This window comes from Crinia signifera, chromosome 8 (genome assembly GCF_055691185.1).
Source record: "Crinia signifera chromosome 8, ASM5569118v1, whole genome shotgun sequence".
Taxonomy (NCBI): domain Eukaryota; kingdom Metazoa; phylum Chordata; class Amphibia; order Anura; family Myobatrachidae; genus Crinia; species Crinia signifera.
Genome location: NC_139224.1, coordinates 152,203,853 through 152,223,710, shown reverse-complemented (window position 1 = coordinate 152,223,710; position 19,858 = coordinate 152,203,853). Strand labels below are relative to the sequence as shown.

The following is a 19,858-nucleotide window of genomic DNA, read 5'->3' as shown; positions in this document are numbered from 1 at the left end:
GAGCAGGTAAACTCAACTCTGCCCTGTGAACGAGTGCTGCCGACCAAATCCCTGCGACGCGAGGTGAGCGGATGTGTACACTTACGCATCTGCTAACATGCAGCCGCACAGAGGAAAATCATTTCATTGGTCGTTCAGCTCATCTATACTTACTTTTATCCTGCACGGAGATTGGCGAATCGGGGGTGGGTGCTAACGTCATGTGATGTCTGCCATCCACCCGAGCAGGCATGGGCAGGCAAAGTTACAGTTGAGATATTACCGTTATACCAAGTCATGTACAAAGGACAGAACAGACCGCAAACTGCTGACTGTTCCAGTTATTCCATTGTCGGTTATTTCATAACACTTGCCTGACACTTTATTGCAGCTATTGAGCCAATTTTAAGCAACAATGTAGGAGGTTGACCTTTTGACTGTTGACCCTAGGTCAGGAATCAGGGAAGGTCAGGAAGTGATTGACCCATTACACCATCACGGGCAGACTTCACTAGAAATTGAGAGACAAATATTAAATTTCAACTTAACTCTTAAATATCAACTTGCTCCACCTTCTGAGTAACGTTTTACAGAAAATAATTGACTAACCCTTAGAGTGCCAACTAGGGTGGACAATCCCGGGTTCAGGATCTGCAAGATCCTGGGATTTGGCCCAAAAATTGCCGGGATTTGAATCCCGGGATTGGAGTTCCCAATTCCAGGATTTCGAGATCAGACTGCGCTCAGACGCTGCGAGGTCACGCTGCAGAGCCTGCTGGTCGTACCCCCTCTATTCAGCCCCCGGCCGCTGTACGGCTCACTGCAGGGGGGGGATCCTGGACCCTCTGGCTGTTCTGCGACTCCCATCTGGCCGCACCGCCGCTGTTCAGTCCCGGCCGCACAGCCCGCACCACCACCTGCTCCCTGCCGCACAGCCCGCTCTGCCTCAGTTTGTTGGGGGGCAGGTACGTTTTTCTTTCTTTATTACGGAGGCCAATCCTGGGATTGATCTTTTTTACAATTGCAAATCTCGGCATTTAAAAAATGCCCCAGGTTTGGCATCCCTTGTGACAACGTTGCTGTAAGAGTTCCTCAAAATATCCGCAAAAATATGCCAGCGCCGCTCACAGCGACTGTTCTTTTAGTACACATTAATGCAAATACAGCCAAGTCAATTCATTGAATAGATAAATATTGCACCCATTATAATTTTTTTGCGCATATTTTGAGGATCTCTCACAGCAGCATTGCCACGCAAAAGGTTAACATTCCCTTGGATAGGCAGGAATACCCTCAGTCTGGCTGTAGAGGGTAATGTGTACTTATGTGTACTGTGTTGTTCTGTAGGCCGTAGCTGACAGCGTGGGGATGCCGGTGGGCGTGCAGTGTGTGACCCTCCCCTGGCAGGAGGAGCAATGTCTTCGTCTGATGAAGGAGGTGGAGAAGGTGACAAAGATGGAGCGATGAAAGTGATCTCTAAACGTCATGCATTACCAGTAGATCGCTGAACAGGATGTTTTTCATAATTTTTTCATTGATGATTTCTATAAATGCATATCCAATCTTTTTTATGAAATGTCCCCTAGTACCAGCCCTGGTGGGAGAGCAATCAACTGTTTACTGCTCTGACTGTAAAGAATCCTGATCAACTGGCACCTATTGTTCTGATGTTAAGAGGCCGTCGTCGGAATCTGTTGTATGTGTGTGTCCACTGACTTCCCTAGTGACACAATGCCTCCACTTCTATCTAAACCGCTGCATGAAGTATATGGAAGGGTTCTCTTGCCATGTGCCAGCCAGGCTTACTTCTAGAATCACAAAGCACATTTATTGCAGAGATATAAGGTTACCGGTGAATTGCTGGCAAAATGAAATATATGAAAAGCAAGAAAATGTTTTACTGACTAAACAACGACGATTAGTACTATTGGTGGAACGGGTAACCGGGTTACTAGCTTAAATATTTAACGGATATACAGACCCCTCTGAGTGTAAATCTCAGGATGCTGGACTTGCCATCTGGTACGTCTGGCAAATGCCAGAAGGGTCGATGGCCTTATGGACCAGTCCGAACTAAAAACATGGCTCTACTCATCTGCCCTGCACACAGAGACGAGGGCTGGCCGAGTAGCTCCGCCATCTGATGTTCCCAAAATACAAAAAGGCAAGAGAATGCTGCATGGCCAGACCCTATGACCTGCCTCTCTTGAGTTGTGACCATGCCACAGAGTAAATGCCAGGGCTGTTTTAGAACCCCAGTCTGTCCCTGTATACAGATACCATATAGCTCCGTCGCTAAAAATAATGGTACTTGTTTCCTAGCATGGCGCCCATCGCATCGCATACCATAAGGCATACGATGGTATGCGATGCAATGTTATACAATTTTAAATTGTATACCATCGAATTGTATGGCATATATAATGGTATATGATTTTAAATTGTATAAGCACCCTAATGGGTGTTTTCATTGTTAAATGTGCCCCCTATAAGATAAATAATTGTATAAGCACCGTAATAGGTGCTTACAATGTTAAAAGCACCCCCACGCCACCCGTACTATCAACGCCAACCCTAAGCGAGCGCAGCGAGCCCGCGAGGGGCAGCGGTACGCGTCCTCCAACCCTTTCATACCCCCACTATCCATGTCGGCGTGGAGTTGATTTATATGTGTGGCGAACGCAGCGTGCCCCGCGAGGGGACGTGGAATACATGTGAAGTAATGCGCGTCCCCTCGCAGGGCTCGCTGCGCTTGCCACGCTTCGGGCACTATATACAATCAACTCCACGCCGACGTGGATAGTGGGGGTATGAAAAGGTCGGAGGACGCGTACCGCCGCCCCTCACAGCCACGATGCGCTCGCCACGATTCGGGATGGCGTTGATAGTGGCGGTGGCGTGGGGATGCATTTAACATTGTAAGCACCTATTAAGGTGCTTATACAATTAAAAATCGTATAGGGGGGGGCATTTAACATTGAAAAAACCCATTAGGGTGCTGATACAATTTAAAATCGCATTGCATTGTATGCCATATAAAATGGTATACAATTTTAAATTGAATACAATGCCATACGACTGAATATCGTGGGCGCCGTGCTAGGAAACAAGTACCAAAATAACTAAACTAACACTTGTCTGTCTACGATGGCTGCTGCCCAGATGAGGCTTATAGCAGCAGACCGCATGGTTCTGTTATGCATTCTACCAGCTATTTTGGCTGCTGCACTCTGAGCTCTTTCTCTCTGGGCTTCATCCCAGTGTGCCACCTCTGAATGTCTCACTGCCTGCCAGATCTATATATATATATATATAAAAGGCTAACTACTCCTCACCTGTACGAGGTGAAGTACCACCAGTAACCTCTAGAGGCCACACAACAGACCAAATGACTCCTTTGTGAGCTACAACATGTCAAAACAGAAAGTGAAATCAGTTTTTGCAGGGACACTGATCTGTTTAAAACTTGCTGGATATGGAGAGAGGGAGCTGGGAAGACAGAGACTGGAGGTAGGAGCAGTTAGGGGGTGGGGTGGAGAGAGTGGGCTAAAAACGGTCACAGCTCTAAGCGAAAGTAAAAACTGTCACAGATCAAAGTGAAATGATGTTGAAAAAGCCGTCATTTTGACTGGCTTTTAACTAGTTCATAATTGGTCCTTCCTCAATCCACTTCTGCTGCTTCACCAATCTTCTCTTCACACAAAGGCAGTCCCCACATTACCTCTGTGTGATGTATCCAGGGGTGTCCTTTTGGATTGCTGTCTCACGCATGGGGCCCTGTATCTATGACCAACATAACGTGGGGCAGTGATGTTTCCAGCTGAGCAGACGCCCTTGCAGATATCAGCCAAATTGTGCTGGGAGAGGACCTGTTACCTCCCAGCACTGGGATCCCTGGCACATGCCCTCTATATAACCGGCCGCATGGGATTATGTTGGCGGTCAGAGACTCACTGCAGGGCGTGCGAGGAGATCCGGTTGCATTACGGATATCCTAAACTAAAAACGCAGGGCAGCACGGACGTATGTGATGTGACCGTGCCACCTGAAGTACCTCTGTCTCTGATCACATGACATGCACAATAGCCGGGTGGTTAAATCAGTCAATTATTAGAAAAGATAATTTAGATAATTTTTTTTTTTAAAGATTTTAAAAGTACAATAAATAATAAATGAGTTGTGACTATTGTTGTGTCCGCATTGTGTCCTGAAATAATTAGGAACAGGTTTTCTTATAACCAATGGTGTGGTGCTTTATTAAGCTGCGTCATATTGCCATATTCCAGTCTATAGTGGGTTTATTTATTAAGATGGGGTGTTGCTATGGGCAACCACTTCGATTCTATCTATTATCTGCTAAATAAATAAAAAAGATGTAGAATCTAATAGGTTGCTATGGGCAACATCCTATTTTCAATATAACTCTCATCTTAGTAAATTTCCCCCATTCGCTGGCCGTACACTTGTCCAATTCGGCCACTTTTCACCCGATTCCGACTGAATCACAAGTGTTTTGCATATGGTCCAATCAGATGTGCAGCCCTGTGCTGGGATCGCATGCGGTCCTGCTCAAGGGGGATTGGCTGTGACCTCTCAGGGGAGAATACACAGTAGTGTATGGGGGGCTTGAGTTCCTCCATATTGTTCTGTCTATTCCAGTCTATGTCCATGCACACTGCTCTGTGTTCCCATATTTCAGTCACCATGGGCCCCATTTATCATATATTTGCGGGCAGTCCCAAATATTATATATCCCCCGAATGTAAGATGGAAGATCCCTCCATTGCTGCACACAGTCGCACCCCCCTTAGGTTTCTACGGGGGATGCGATGCCAGATTTACCGATATTGGCCCCCACAGCTACTGGCATCTGAAAATGGTGGTAGCCCATTGTAGCCTATGGGCTACATAGCCTACTGCTGGCAGGTCAGTGGGTTCCCCACCGGTGGGGACTGGCTGGCTGGTCATGTGCAAAATCCCCCGCAGAGAACCTTGCAGGGATGGGCTCCTTTTGGTGACATATACAACACCGTTCCCTAGAAGTGCACACAGCAGATTGACCTCAACTGACCAATGTCATTCAGCAGTCATTCCCCTCCCCCATGGAGAGAAGAGAATACAGCCTAGTGTACTAAGTGCCCGATTCAGACCTGCAAGGCTTTGTATATTGGGAGCCTAGAGAGCAGGTTAATGCCGCCCCAGCATATGAACGCCCACCCCGCCTGCTGGATCCCCTCGCTATGCCACATAAAGGAAAAATCAGCCCATGAAACGCTGACTGCCAATCGCAGTGCAAACGCCCTGGCGAGCAACAATCTCGCCGACAGCCGTACGCTGCGGGGGGTTTGCACATGGGCGGACCCCCACCATTAGAGGCAACCCGGTCTGAATCAGCCATTAATGCTGCTTTCAGACCGCATAACTGGCTTTGACCCTGTATTTGGAAACGTTTCCAAAAACGGGTCTGCCAGATAAAACCCCTTTCACACCGCAGCACTTAAACGGTATATTACCGTTTAAGTGCCGATTTTTTGACACTGGCAGACCCGTTTTTGGAAACTTTCCAAATACAGGGTCAAAGCCAGTGCAGCCTTCAGCCCTCCCCTCCGTGCAGCCCCCCCCCCCCCCCTCGCGTGTCGACCGAGAGCATGTCGACGCCCCCCCGCGCATGTCGACGCCCCCGCGCATGTCGACGCCCCCCGCGCGTGTCGACGCCCCCTCCACCCCACCCCGCGTGTCGGCGCCCCCCTCCACGTGTCGACTTACCCCGTGCCGGTACCTCCGTTGTGGACTGCAGCTCAGTATGCTCGGAAAGCACTTATGAAAAAAGTGTCTTCCAGAAAATGGCTGCCCCATAGGAAACCCTGTTTAAAAAAACTGTCTTCCGTATGGGGGGCAGCCATTTTCTGAAAGACACTTTTTTCATAAGTGCTTTCCGAGCATACTGAGCTGCAGTGCCGGGAACCACAACGGAGATACCGGCACGGGGTAAGTCGACACGGGGGGGGGCGCCGACACGCGCGGGGGGCCGTCGACACGCGCGGGGGGCGTCGACACGCGCGCGGGGGTGTCGACACGCGCGGGGGGGGGCTCCAGTGCTGTGAATACTTAATGAGCGCTCATTAAGTATTCACTGTGCTGAATTTAGGACCCAGCTCATTGGCTGGGTCCTAAATACCGTTTCTGAGCCGATTTTTGCGCTAAAATACCGGTTCAGAAACGGGTAGGACCCTGCATTTTAACCGGTTAGAAAAAACGGCATTTTCTAACCGGTTAAGTGGGACTGGACCTTTCAGACCGCACACATTACCGTTTTAAAACGGTAAAAAAACGGCAATTTACCGTTTTAAAAGTGCGGTCTGAAAGGGGCATAAGTGAAATGTGAAACCATAACGGTAATTGGCTTTGGTGCAGCACCAGCAATGCGACGGGCGGCACGTCAGATGAATTGGAAACCTCCGTTACAGAAACAAAGGAAATGGAGTTGCCGATCTTTAATAAATGTGTACAGGTCTGAATCAGGCCCTTTATTCTGTGTATAATTGCTACGGTATCTGCCTACAAAATGTTATACTAGGTGTACACTGGAACATAATTTGGTATATAGATACAGCTGCGGCGTGCCGATATTCTGCGGTTCATTGCGGCATTGAAAAACTACCGCTTAGTGCGGTCAATAATCCCCAGCGATTGTCAAACCTCTCTCCTATGCTCTTAAGGTGCGTACCCACGGTAAGATATAGTGTAGTACAGCTGTGATGTCATATCATATATGATATCTTATGCACATTGTACGTTATTTTAAGCACAAATCTTATACTTTTGACCACTGGGACTTTCCTGGGAAATCGTATACAATATCATACGGAACATAAATCGTACCGCGGATACGCACCTTTAGAATCCTGTAATAAATGAACTTCTGGCCTGGCCAATGTGTTTATTTTACATTTTATTCACTTTGTAAATAACAGTTAATAAAAGGGTATTACATTGAGAATGAGTTATGTTTGATTAATACACAAAACTCAACAATTCAACATGATAAATTGACTTGTGATATAATAACTGTTGCCACACCTGTAGCAGCCTAAGCCAAGAAGGTGTAAGTTGATGTTTTTTCCAATGTTGTAAAAACAAGTATTTGAGCTATTCTTCTCTTTGGAGTTTCATCTTATTTCTATACTATTGAGGTTTTGAGGGTGGAGCTACGGGGTGTGGTCTTGGTGACCTAGCGCCGCAACCCCTGTTTTCACCATTTTGGGGGGTTGGCCATCGTTCCCCAAGCAGCTGTGCAGCCCCTGGCTCCCTCCCTGCACTGAAGTGATCTGCATGGCATCTCTTCAGGTGTGGTACAGGGGTCCGACAGTCGGGATCCCGACAGTCATTAGCCCGACTTCAGGATCCCGACTGCCCAGACTCAGACAGCATGGTGAGCGCAACTTAGCCCCTTGCGGGCTCGCTGCGCTCGCCACGCTATGGGAGTGGTGGCTCGCTAAGCTCGCCACCTATTCTATTTTCCCTCTATGGGTTGGTGGACCCCCACGAGGGAGAATAGCGGGTGGCCTTCGAGAACGCGGCTGTTAGTGTTTTGGCAGTCAGGATCCCAACTATCGGGACCCCGTCCGGCACCCCATCTCTTCAGTGATCCACCAGCAGAGATCTCCAGCTGCCCCCTAGACACAGCCACCCCTGAGTGGGACAGCGGGACAGTCTCCAATTAGCGTGACTGTCTCGCTGTAGTCGGGACAGTTGAGAGGTATGCATAAGTCTCTAAGGTGAGAATAGGTACATAAAAAATAATTTATTGACTACAAAACAAAGTTGAAAAAAGCACAGTGGTATAGTACACATGCGCTCAACTAGAGAGCAATACACATAAAACAATACAATGCATTATGCAAATGAGCTCCAAATTTGAGCAATATAAAATGAGCGCAATACAAAAGCAATAAAACACTTTACAAAAGAGCAATGGAAAATAAATCATACTGTATAAAAGCTCAAACAGAGCAAAAGATGTAACTACCAAATAGACCCCATCAGTGTAGGGTCCACCAGGGGTTCCCCTCTACCCCTATGAGCCAGTCCAACCCTATGCCCCATATCAGATAGGTGATAGTGTTCAGTGTTGGATCGCACACATTGGGATTACGGAAACAACCTGTTTGAGGTCTTCCTGAAGGCTGTGCATGCTAGTGTGTCTGTTACATAGGTAGAGTCCTGGTACCATGTATATTTCAGGTGATGTGGTCTGCAACTTCTGTGTTTTGTCATAAAAACAGGAGGTAACCACATTTTAATTGGTGCAGACTTTTTGGACTTAACCCTCTGCTTTGAAGAGAACTAAAGTCAAATTAAATACTACATTATGCAAACAAAAGTGATTGGATGCTTTGAGGCTGTTTCAGTTGGTTTTACAGAAAATTCGGGAACCTGGATGGCCCGGCCAGGTCAGAGTTCAGATATTAACACCACTAAGAATCCCTGTGATGGATTGGACTGACAAGTGCATTCTAGGCCAACTCCTTCAGTGTCACAGTTGGTCGCTGTACTGTTTTCCAGGAACTTGTGGACAGTTGGCCAAGAAGAGCACTGCACGTGGTGAACCTTCATAGTGCTGAGGTCGTTGATCTATTTGCTGTCAGTGTTCCATCACTTTTGTCCATATAGTGTATAAGAAGTCTAAAGATAGTGCGCCTGATTTATTAAATTACGCTATTCACACCTTAGCCTTCCTTACAGAAGGTTTGAAGGTGCATGTACTGTACATTTCCCTATGACATCACACTATATTGTTCCTTCATATATTCATTTTATGGTGAATATGCATCTGCATGTTAGACTACTGTGTGGGTACAGGTGTACTAAAGACAAGATCAAGTAGTTGGCTTACACCAGAACAGAGGCGCAGAGTCTACCACCAGGGAACCTGCAATTAAATACTGGCTTTGCATCCCACGATGTGCAGGTTGCAGCCCTCTCCCTGGGTCACCTGATCACTGAGATTGGCAGAGGCTACACAGTAATAACAGGGAACAGGAATGGCCTGCGGATGTACCAAGAGCTGGTAGAATGGAGCTCAGCTGTTCAGGATTGCAGAAGCTAGAAGAGTGCAGGCCAGCAATTATGGTGTTGCACCAGTTGGGAGATTGCAGGCCAGCTATTCAGATGTGCAGGAGCTGGGAGATTGTATCCAGCTATAAACATGTGCAGGAGCTGGGAGATTGCATCCAGCTATAAAAATGTGCAGGGGGAGATTGCAGGCCAGCTATTTAGATGTGCAGGAGCTGGGATATTGCAGGTCAGCTATTCAGATGTGCAAGAGTTGAGAGATTGCAGGCCAGCTATTGAGATGAGCAGGAGCTGGGAGATTGCAGGCCAGCTATTCAGATGTGCAGGAGTTTGGAGAATGCAGGCCAGCTAGTCACATGTGCAGGAGCTGGAAGATCGCAAGCCAGCTATTGAGATGAGCAGGAGCTGGGAGATTGCAGGCAAGCTATTCAGATGTGCAGGAGCTGGGAGATTGCAGGCCAGCTATTCACCCAGTAAACAGACATGGCAGAGGTTTTTCCAAGGCAGGAAACAGACAGACAGAGTATCAACAGATATTTCCAAGGAACCGAACCAGGACCAGAGAGCAGGCAGTGTGCGATGACAAGCAAAAAATCACCAGCAGGAAGATACCGGCCAGAAGTGAATTTAAAGGAGAGCCCCTTCAATCACAGGAGATGCAACTGCAGACAGGTGATTAACTCAGGAGTAGAGACAGGTTCCCTGTTGCAGCAGCACTAGCAATTTTGTAGCTAGGCAACCAGGGATGCAGAAGCGACCTGGCATCCTGGTTGCATAACATGCCAAGAGCCAGCAGCACTGCTAGCAGGGAGACGTGCATCACTGCTGGCGGGGCAAGACGGTGCCGGGGAGCCCATGGAAACCGCAGTTTGACGACTAACACTGCATCAATTAGAATGCTCACATCCACAGGAAAGTACACCTACATTGTTCCTAAGGCATTTGGTACAGTATGTCTTCTACCCATGGCACTAAGGAGAATGAAAAGCTAAAATTATTTTTAAATATCCCTAGGGATGCCTGGCACACTGTAACTCTGAATGGTGAGATCAGAAATAGTGGGAACCTCAGTTTGACTCTGTGAACAAAATTTCAAACTTTAAGCTTTGGCACTTGTGTTTCAGAATGCCATTTTGGGGTAATAATTCATCACTGCCACAAAGGGAGGCAGACAAAATTTCTGGGGTTGGTACAGTAGACACGGTCGCATGGGATGCAACCACGTCAGCCAAAGCTGTTGTTGCATTCAATGCAACCACACCAGGTAAAATTCCAAATACTGTAGGTGGAATGGGCGATTCTGATGATTAGAGACAGGATTATATGCACCATAAAAAGCTTGAAATATGCATGCAAATATGCATGAAAAATACTTAAAATATGCATGAAAAGTGTTAAAATATGCTACGTTAAATAATAAAAAAAAGTAATTTTTAACTTATTTATTTAAAAATCAGCATAAAAATAGTTGCAAATAAACCTCAAAAGTAGGCCCACAGCATCTGCAGATGTCTAGTGCTATAAACAGGACTTTTTTCTTCCTGGCTGCTACAGCAGACTGCATCGTCCAAAGCTCTTCTTGCATCAACTACACGGACCCTCATCTCCAGAGCCGATGGATCAAATGTCAGCATAGCGTGTGAGGGCGGCGCAGTGGAAGGCTTCCTCCCTGCACTGCATACTCACTGTGACACGGCATTTCCTTCGCGCCGTGTGATGTCACAAACCTTCCACCCGCCTCTTCTGCTGCAGAAGTCTGTCTCTTGGTGTAAAGTCCCAGGCCAGGGCCAGGCAAAGGTTCAGGAGCTTCGTAATGGCATCCGCCCGACTGACTTTTATCAGCATGGATTGGCAGCCTAGAGCAGTGTCAGACATATCGTACATCCAAGGTTCCTCACACTGCAAACATATTGCCCCAGCCTGCACACTCTACCACTACCTGGCCAGCAGCAGCAGGGCAAAGCAGTGCTGTGACTCGCGCATGGAAAGGGGGCAGGGCCTAAAATATGCACCATCACTAGATTTTAGGTAAAATATGCAATAACCAGTGAGAATGGGCAAAATATGCAAATGCATATGCAAATATGCAAATGCATATAATCCTGTCTCTACTGATGATATAGGTTCTAGAAAGGAGTGTTAGAATATTCTAGCTACTCAGGAGCTACTTAGTACCACTGAGAACTATCGGAAAATAATAACTACTACGTTTCTAATATATTAACAAGCTGGACTCTGTAATGTCCCTCAGTGCTGGGATCCAGGCCAATATTTGTGCTGTCTTCTCAGCTTCTTGGTATGAGCTATGTACAGACAGTTCTATGTCAGACGTTCAGTGAGAGGGGACCTGGCTGGCTGCAGTCACCATGCTCCTGAAGATACTCTGCTACCTGCTGCCAGAATTCTTAGTCGATCTCACCTTTGTGACTCTTCTTCTCGGCTTGGTCGGGACCTTCCTGGTTTTACGATGGATGAGCGAGAGAAGGACCAAGATGAAAATAGAGAGAGCGAGAACCCAGAGAGATAGCGCCCTGGAGATGATGGAGAAGATGACGCTCCGGAATAAGACCAGGGTAAGTTGAGCAAAGTTTCCTATTTATTATATTTATCTTATTTCCTGCACCAGGGCAGAGGGTGGTGAACACGACAATGTCCATGCAGGGTAAACAGTCCCCCATAACCACCCACTTTCAAGATTCAGAGAAAATGTGTTTATATATATATATATATATATATATATATATATATATATATATATATATATATATATATATATAACGAACAGTTTCCAGTGTGGCACTCCAAAACAATAAGACGGTAACTTCAGAAAGCTTCAACCATTTTATTTGGGAAGCTTAACAGCAACGTTTCAATGCCACGGCGGGCATTGTCATCAGGCTGAAGATATACAAAACAGGTACATACCTTTATAACACCCAGTGACACCGGCGCCAGAGCGGGAGCGATGCGCGTCCCGTTGGCGCATACCCGTGACGTCAGACGCAGCTGGCGTACAGGCGTACCAAGAAAGAGCGTGCTCACCATCACCAAGGGAACAGAATAAACAAAGAAGGGGGGTCACAGCTGTCATGCTGCTACAGACGCCTACTGCTACAGCTCCATCACTCGCTGTTATAGAGAAATACAGAAGAAAATACAAAATATAGATTAGACATAATGCACAAGAACATATACTATACTGCAATACAAATATATATATAAGTAGCGCAAATAGAGTAATTATAGTAGGGCAGAAATACCAGAATATTCATTGAGTCCGTATGGTGCTACAGTGCCCAGACGGATGATCCATCTAGCCTCACATTTCATAAGGGCAGACCCACGGTCACCCCCACGAAGTGTGGGGGGGATGTGATCAATCATCCTATATTTGATGGAGGTGGCACTGTGTTTATGGGTCACAAAGTGACGTGCTACCGGCTGGTCACTTTTACCAGACAGCAGGGCTTTCTTGATGGCGGATCTATGTCCAGCCATACGTTCTTTGAACGTACGCTCAGTTTTCCCAATGTAGGATAATCCACATGGGCAGAATAATCTGCCCATGTGGATTATCCTACATTGGGAAAACTGAGCGTACGTTCAAAGAACGTATGGCTGGACATAGATCCGCCATCAAGAAAGCCCTGCTGTCTGGTAAAAGTGACCAGCCGGTAGCACGTCACTTTGTGACCCATAAACACAGTGCCACCTCCATCAAATATAGGATGATTGATCACATCCCCCCCACACTTCGTGGGGGTGACCGTGGGTCTGCCCTTATGAAATGTGAGGCTAGATGGATCATCCGTCTGGGCACTGTAGCACCATACGGACTCAATGAATATTCTGGTATTTCTGCCCTACTATAATTACTCTATTTGCGCTACTTATATATATATTTGTATTGCAGTATAGTATATGTTCTTGTGCATTGTGTCTAATCTATATTTTGTATTTTCTTCTGTATTTCTCTATAACAGCGAGTGATGGAGCTGTAGCAGTAGGCGTCTGTAGCAGCATGACAGCTGTGACCCCCCTTCTTTGTTTATTCTGTTCCCTTGGTGATGGTGAGCACGCTCTTTCTTGGTACGCCTGTACGCCAGCTGCGTCTGACGTCACGGGTATGCGCCAACGGGACGCGCATCGCTCCCGCTCTGGCGCCGGTGTCACTGGGTGTTATAAAGGTATGTACCTGTTTTGTATATCTTCAGCCTGATGACAATGCCCGCCGTGGCATTGAAACGTTGCTGTTAAGCTTCCCAAATAAAATGGTTGAAGCTTTCTGAAGTTACCGTCTTATTGTTTTGGAGTGCCACACTGGAAACTGTTCGTTGTATACTACTTATGTGAAGGCACCCAGCCAACTGCTCATTTAGGAGGTGTGCCGGGCCAGACAGTCTCTGCATATTGGGATCTACCGTTGGTTGTTCCCTGCTACTGGCACCCCCGCAAGCTATTTCAACTTGTCATCTGGTGATCCCGGATTTTGTTTACTCAGCTACAAGTGTGATTGCCTCCGTGCATCCACCACACTACTGCACTGAGTTCAGTGCTAATTTCATCTATACGTAGCTTTTTATCACCTTTTAAATTCTGTCTTCTATTATCACGCTGCCTGACTGATATAGCCGCCTATACTGCACATCGCAAGTACACCATTATTATTGCATGATGGACCCCGCATCACAAGAACCTCCACCAGCGGGTGCTAGCGGCTATACCAGGCCGATCTACACCCTGGGTGCGACATACACCTATACGGATGATGAAGCTGATAGGATCTGTCAAGGAGGACAATTGGACGACCTTATGGAAGCAACTCCCTTGGAAGAAGTCTATAGGGATCTTCTTAGAATGAAAAAACGTGAAATTGACTATCATTACCATGCCCTGTCACTAAGTGAACACCACCGGGCTAGAAAAATTCCTAGGGGACTTAGGGTAAAAAACTCACCCACCATCGGCAAATATGATTCAGCATTTTGCCAGAGGTGGGTAGCAATCGCAAATAAATGTGCCTTCGATTTTATGCTGCTTATAATTGAGTTCTCCAATAAAGAAGTTAACATCTGCAAAGCCAAAATATCAGCTTTCGAAGCTATACATAAAGCCAACCTAGAGCAAGATACCACCAATGCATGGCTGGAGAAACTTAATACACAATTGCAAACTTACAAGCGTGAGCTCATCCGCTTCAAAAAAGATAAGCGCACTAAAGTCGATATGGACTACGAGACACATTGCGTTTACCAATGGACAGTCCCTAGTCGTAATAATGGTGAGAGAAAACCATTTTTTCGGCGTAATCGCAACAGGCGCGATAATGATCGCGAATCGTCCACCGATTTCAACTCCTCCAGCGGCGAATCTTCCCGTAGCAAATCCAGAAATCCTAAGAAGATGATCCCTTTAGCGGTGCTCACACGGGCACGCACCGGCGGACACGTGGATACACCCGAAGAGGCGGACAAAACGCGAGGCAGAGGAGGCACAACCAAGAAACCACCGAGGGGCAAGTAACCCCGGTAATTAACCTGTCCTCATACCAACTGTCCAACATCGAATCTAAAGTCCTCTCTAAAGGGCTATCCTTTGTGCCCTCCACGTCCTTTAATAAAATTGACTGGGCTATTGAACATCACCGACTCACCAGACAACTAAGACTTAAGGAACATTTTAACAAACCACAGCCACCTAAGTTGCAAGCTGCAGCTACGCCACAAGTAGAACCTCTTCCTGTACAACTCAGGAAAATTCTTCCCCGCTCTACTTATGATCCACAATCTTTTAACCCATCTATTAAGACCTTCTCTAGGGTCCTAAATCATGATACCCAAGTGTCTGCACGTGAATTTCGTGCGCCCCGCAATAACCTGTGCAAATTAGAGCGGGATGCCCTTAAAGACCTGTCTTCAAATAATGCCCTGGTATTTCGCCCCGCTGACAAAGGTGGGGCCCTTGTCATTATGGACCTTGACAAATACCACCTGCAAGTTATGACACATTTAAATGATGACAAAACCTACCGACGTTTGGCTGATGATCCCACCACAGTTTTCAAACGTGATCTTGAGACTATCCTTGTTTCAGCGTTGGATAATGAACTTATCACGGAAAAATTGAAGCAAGCTCTTCTACCCAGTCACCCTCTGGTGCCTCTGTTTTACTGTACCCCTAAAATTCACAAAACGCTTGTGGACCCCCCTGGTCGACCAATTGTGGCCGCCAGGGACTCCTTGATGCAACCTTTATCTGTATATCTGGACAGTGTCTTGCAGCCCAGCATACGGGCCCACCCTAGATATCTGCAAGATACTACAGCACTGTTACGTTCCTTAAATAGTCTGATATTGCCTGATGAGTCGATCTATATGTTCACTATCGATGTATGTTCATTATACACGACGATCCCCCATTCAGATGGGCTGTCTGCATTGCGGACATTCCTAAGTAACTCCAATACGTACGAGGGGCCTGATATTGGTCTTGTTGTTGATCTCATGAATATTATACTTACAAAAAATTTTTTTCTGTACAATTCCAAATTTTACCTACAGCTAGTGGGCGTGGCTATGGGGGCGGCGGTAGCTCCCTCATACGCCAACATTTTTATGTTTAGTTTTGAACAGGATTTCTTTTTCAACAACCCCACTATAACATCTAACATCATCTGCTTCCATCGATATATCGATGACCTCTTAATCTTTTGGAAGGGGCCACCATCGATACTCTGTGAGTACATCGATGCACATAATGCATCCCCTAGTCCTATAAAATTCACCTATATTGTTGATCAACATCAAATCCATTTTCTAGATGTGCTCATAAAACTTAATGATGGGAAAATTACCACCTGCCTCTATACTAAGCCGACTGACCGTAACAATGCTTTACTATATTCTAGCTGTCACCCCCGTGCCTCTGTGAGAAGTCTGCCACACTCACAGATGCTCCGTGTGAAGCGCATAGTGTCTGATCCCGTTGAGGCATCTGCGCAGATGGACAGTATGGCTGACAAATTTGTCGCCAGGGGGTACCCCCTTAATGAGCTGATGTCCACTAAACACAAGGTCATGCAACTTAAACGTGAGGACTTGCTTGTTGAGAAAACTACTAATCCTGTTTCCCAGGAAGTGATTCCCTGGGTATCTACTTACCACCAAATGAGCCCTAGCATAAATCGTATCGCCCACAAATACTGGCCGCTGGTTCAATCGGACCCTGACATTGGCATTCAGAATTCTAAACTTCTCACTAGCTACAAAAGATCTAGAAACATCAGAGATATATTAGTGAAATCTGATGCTGCACCCAATACCACTGCTCCCAAATCCCGTAAGCTTGGCTGCATTCGCTGCACTTGTACCACCTGCCAATTCATGATCCCGGGACCTTCATTTAACCACCCCCAAACAGGCAAAAAAATGGAGATACGTCATACCCTTTCTTGCAATTCCCAATACACGGTTTATCAAATAATCTGCCCATGTGGATTATCCTACATTGGGAAAACTGAGCGTACGTTCAAAGAACGTATGGCTGGACATAGATCCGCCATCAAGAAAGCCCTGCTGTCTGGTAAAAGTGACCAGCCGGTAGCACGTCACTTTGTGACCCATAAACACAGTGCCACCTCCATCAAATATAGGATGATTGATCACATCCCCCCCACACTTCGTGGGGGTGACCGTGGGTCTGCCCTTATGAAATGTGAGGCTAGATGGATCATCCGTCTGGGCACTGTAGCACCATACGGACTCAATGAATATTCTGGTATTTCTGCCCTACTATAATTACTCTATTTGCGCTACTTATATATATATTTGTATTGCAGTATAGTATATGTTCTTGTGCATTGTGTCTAATCTATATTTTGTATTTTCTTCTGTATTTCTCTATAACAGCGAGTGATGGAGCTGTAGCAGTAGGCGTCTGTAGCAGCATGACAGCTGTGACCCCCCTTCTTTGTTTATTCTGTTCCCTTGGTGATGGTGAGCACGCTCTTTCTTGGTACGCCTGTACGCCAGCTGCGTCTGACGTCACGGGTATGCGCCAACGGGACGCGCATCGCTCCCGCTCTGGCGCCGGTGTCACTGGGTGTTATAAAGGTATGTACCTGTTTTGTATATCTTCAGCCTGATGACAATGCCCGCCGTGGCATTGAAACGTTGCTGTTAAGCTTCCCAAATAAAATGGTTGAAGCTTTCTGAAGTTACCGTCTTATTGTTTTGGAGTGCCACACTGGAAACTGTTCGTTGTATACTACTTATGTGAAGGCACCCAGCCAACTGCTCATTTAGGAGGTGTGCCGGGCCAGACAGTCTCTATATATATATATATATATAATGTACAGTCCGGTAAGCGGGGGTGGGGAGTGGCACTCGGTGGTCTTGTAGGCAATCAATACAGCTGTATTGATTGCCTACAAGACCACCAAGTGCCACTCCCCACCCCTGCTTGCAGGACTGTACATTGTATAGTGGCCACCAGGCTACTTAGAGGAGGCACCGGGGCCACTACTTTGAAGTGTTGGAGTGCAGGCTCACCAGCATATATATATATATATATATATATATATATATATATAAAAATAATTTTTTGACCAGTAGAACACAGTGATCCTCAACTTGATGAGAGGTAGTAGGGCTCCAGAACATGTGTAGACATATTGAAGTCACTATTAGTCGACCACTATTGGTTGGCATGCACTAGGTCAACATGGACAATTAAAAAGCTCATGACCTCTACATGTGATGACCTTTACCATGTCAACATTTTGAGGTAAAAGGGTGGGTAAAATGAGGGTAAAATGTGCCTTTTTGCAGATGACACAAAGGTATGCAACAGGGTAGACACACCAGGAGGGGTAAAACAAATGATTGCGGATCTAGGTAGATTAGAGGAATGGTCAAGAGAATGGCAACTACAGTTTAATGCCAAAAAATGCAAAATCATGCACTTGGGTCTCAGAAATCCAAAGACTCAATATAGTATAAATGGCACTATAATGGAAACTACTGAGGAAGAGAGGGATCTAGGTGTCACTATTTCAGGGGACTTAAAGGCAGGTAGGCAATGTAACAAAGCAATGAAGAAGGCAAGTCAGATGCTTGGTTGCATAGGGAGAGGTATCAGCAGTAGAAAGAAAGAAGTAATAATACCACTGTATAGGACATTGGTACGACCTCACCTAGAGTATTGTGTTCAGTTCTGGAGGCCATATCTCCAGAAGGATATAAATACATTAGAGACTGTACAAAGAAGGGCAACTAAAATGGTGCATGGCCTACATCACAAAACGTACCAGGAAAGACTAAAAGATCTTAATATGTATACTTTAGAGCAGAGAAGGGAAAGGGGGGACACGATAGAAACTTTCAAATATATCAAGGGTTTTAACAAGGTACAGGTGGGAGACATTCTTCATAGGAAGAGGAGCAACAGAACACGAGGACATGCACTAAAACTAGAGGGAGGAAGATTCAGGGGAAATGTGAGGAAGAATTACTTCACAGAAAGAGTAGTAGATAAGTGGAATAGCCTCCCATCAGAGGTGGTAGAGGCAAATACAGTAGTACAATTTAAACATGCTTGGGATAGGCATATTGAGGTAACATGTTTAAAAAAAAGGGGCCAGACTAGATGGGCCAAGTGGTTCTTATCTGCCGTCAATTTCTATGTTTCTGTTTCTATTTTCCTCACGTCGACATAATGCTTGTCAACCCAATTGTTAACGCCACCTCACCATCAACATCAACCCGAAGTGTGGCGAGCGCAGCGAGCCCGCGAGGGGCGGCGGTACGCGTCCTCCGACCTTTTCATACCCCCACTATCCACGTTGGCGTGGAGTAGAGAATAGAAAGTGTGGCGAGCGCAGCGAGCCACCGAGCCCGAAGCGTGACGAGCGCCGCAAGGGGATGCGGATACCTTCACAGCTATACGCGTCCCCTAGCGGGCTTCACAGGTATCCGCGTCCCCACACTTGCGCTCGCCACACTATTCTATTCTCAACTCCACGCCGACGTGGATAGTGGGGGTATGAAAAGGTTGGAGGACGCGTACCGCCGCCCCTCGCAGGCTTGCTGCGCTCGCCACGCTTCGGGTTGACGTTGATGGTGGGGTGGTGTTAACAATTGGGGGGGCCATTTCACACTTCAGGGTGGCTATTTGGGGTCTGTGGGCCATTTAACATTGTTCCCTATGTAAAATCGGGTCAATTGGGCCATTTAACACTGTTCCCTATATAAAATCGGTAATCGCGTCGGTCGCATCGCATGCGATTTTTTGGCCGCATGCGATGCGACCAACGCGATTTACATTTTACCATGCATTTCTATGTAAAATCGCGGGCATCGCATCGGTCGCATCGCATGCCATTATAATGGCATGCGATGTACATGCGATGCCCGCCGTTCTAGGAAACAAGTACCCTAGCTTTTAACTCATAAAATGCTGCGCCCATTTACAATATATCAGCAGCAGAAGGGTTAAGAACTTTTTGGAAATTGCACTTCAGTCCTCTCATCTATTTCTATAGAGCACTAATCCTCTTTACTTGATACTTGGATTAGATCCTGCAAAATGAAGTGCGATCACAGGTGCCCCCGGCTGTCGTAGATATTTGGCAGGAGGAGTTAAGTGACCGGTTCTAGCCACATACAGTACACAGTCAGTCTCATAGACTCCAAATCTAAACAGCCGTTTATCCAAATGTCCCCAACTCCCTCAAAGCTTAAACTCATCTAAATACAGTTTCTTGTTAGTGAGTTCAGAACTGATATCAGAAGATCATCGCCTGGTC

General features: G+C 46.4%; 2 protein-coding genes across 5 annotated transcripts in view; both read left to right on the top strand.

The window, feature by feature from the left end:
• The window catches only part of LOC146026611 (vitamin D3 hydroxylase-associated protein-like), a 53,286-nt gene extending 50,824 nt beyond the window's left edge, over positions 1 to 2,462 (top strand). Inside the window, exon 15 of the mRNA XM_083157422.1 lies at positions 1,327 to 2,462. Coding sequence (XP_083013548.1) covers positions 1,327 to 1,446 — 120 coding nt within the window. The 3' untranslated portion in view covers positions 1,447 to 2,462. The remainder of the gene's footprint in view (positions 1 to 1,326) is intronic.
• A 6,385-nt stretch (positions 2,463 to 8,847) lies between these two features.
• Positions 8,848 to 19,858, top strand: part of LOC146026608 (vitamin D3 hydroxylase-associated protein-like) — a 125,847-nt gene continuing 114,836 nt past the window's right edge. For 3 of the 4 annotated variants that reach the window (XR_014454496.1, XR_014454498.1, XM_083157420.1), the window contains exon 1: positions 8,848 to 11,627. Coding sequence is in view for 2 of the 4 variants with exons in the window: in XM_083157420.1 (XP_083013546.1) it covers positions 11,421 to 11,627 (207 nt within the window). In the remaining 2 variants the exon portion in view is untranslated. The remainder of the gene's footprint in view (positions 11,628 to 19,858) is intronic. The other variant, XM_083157419.1, reaches the window with a different exon arrangement.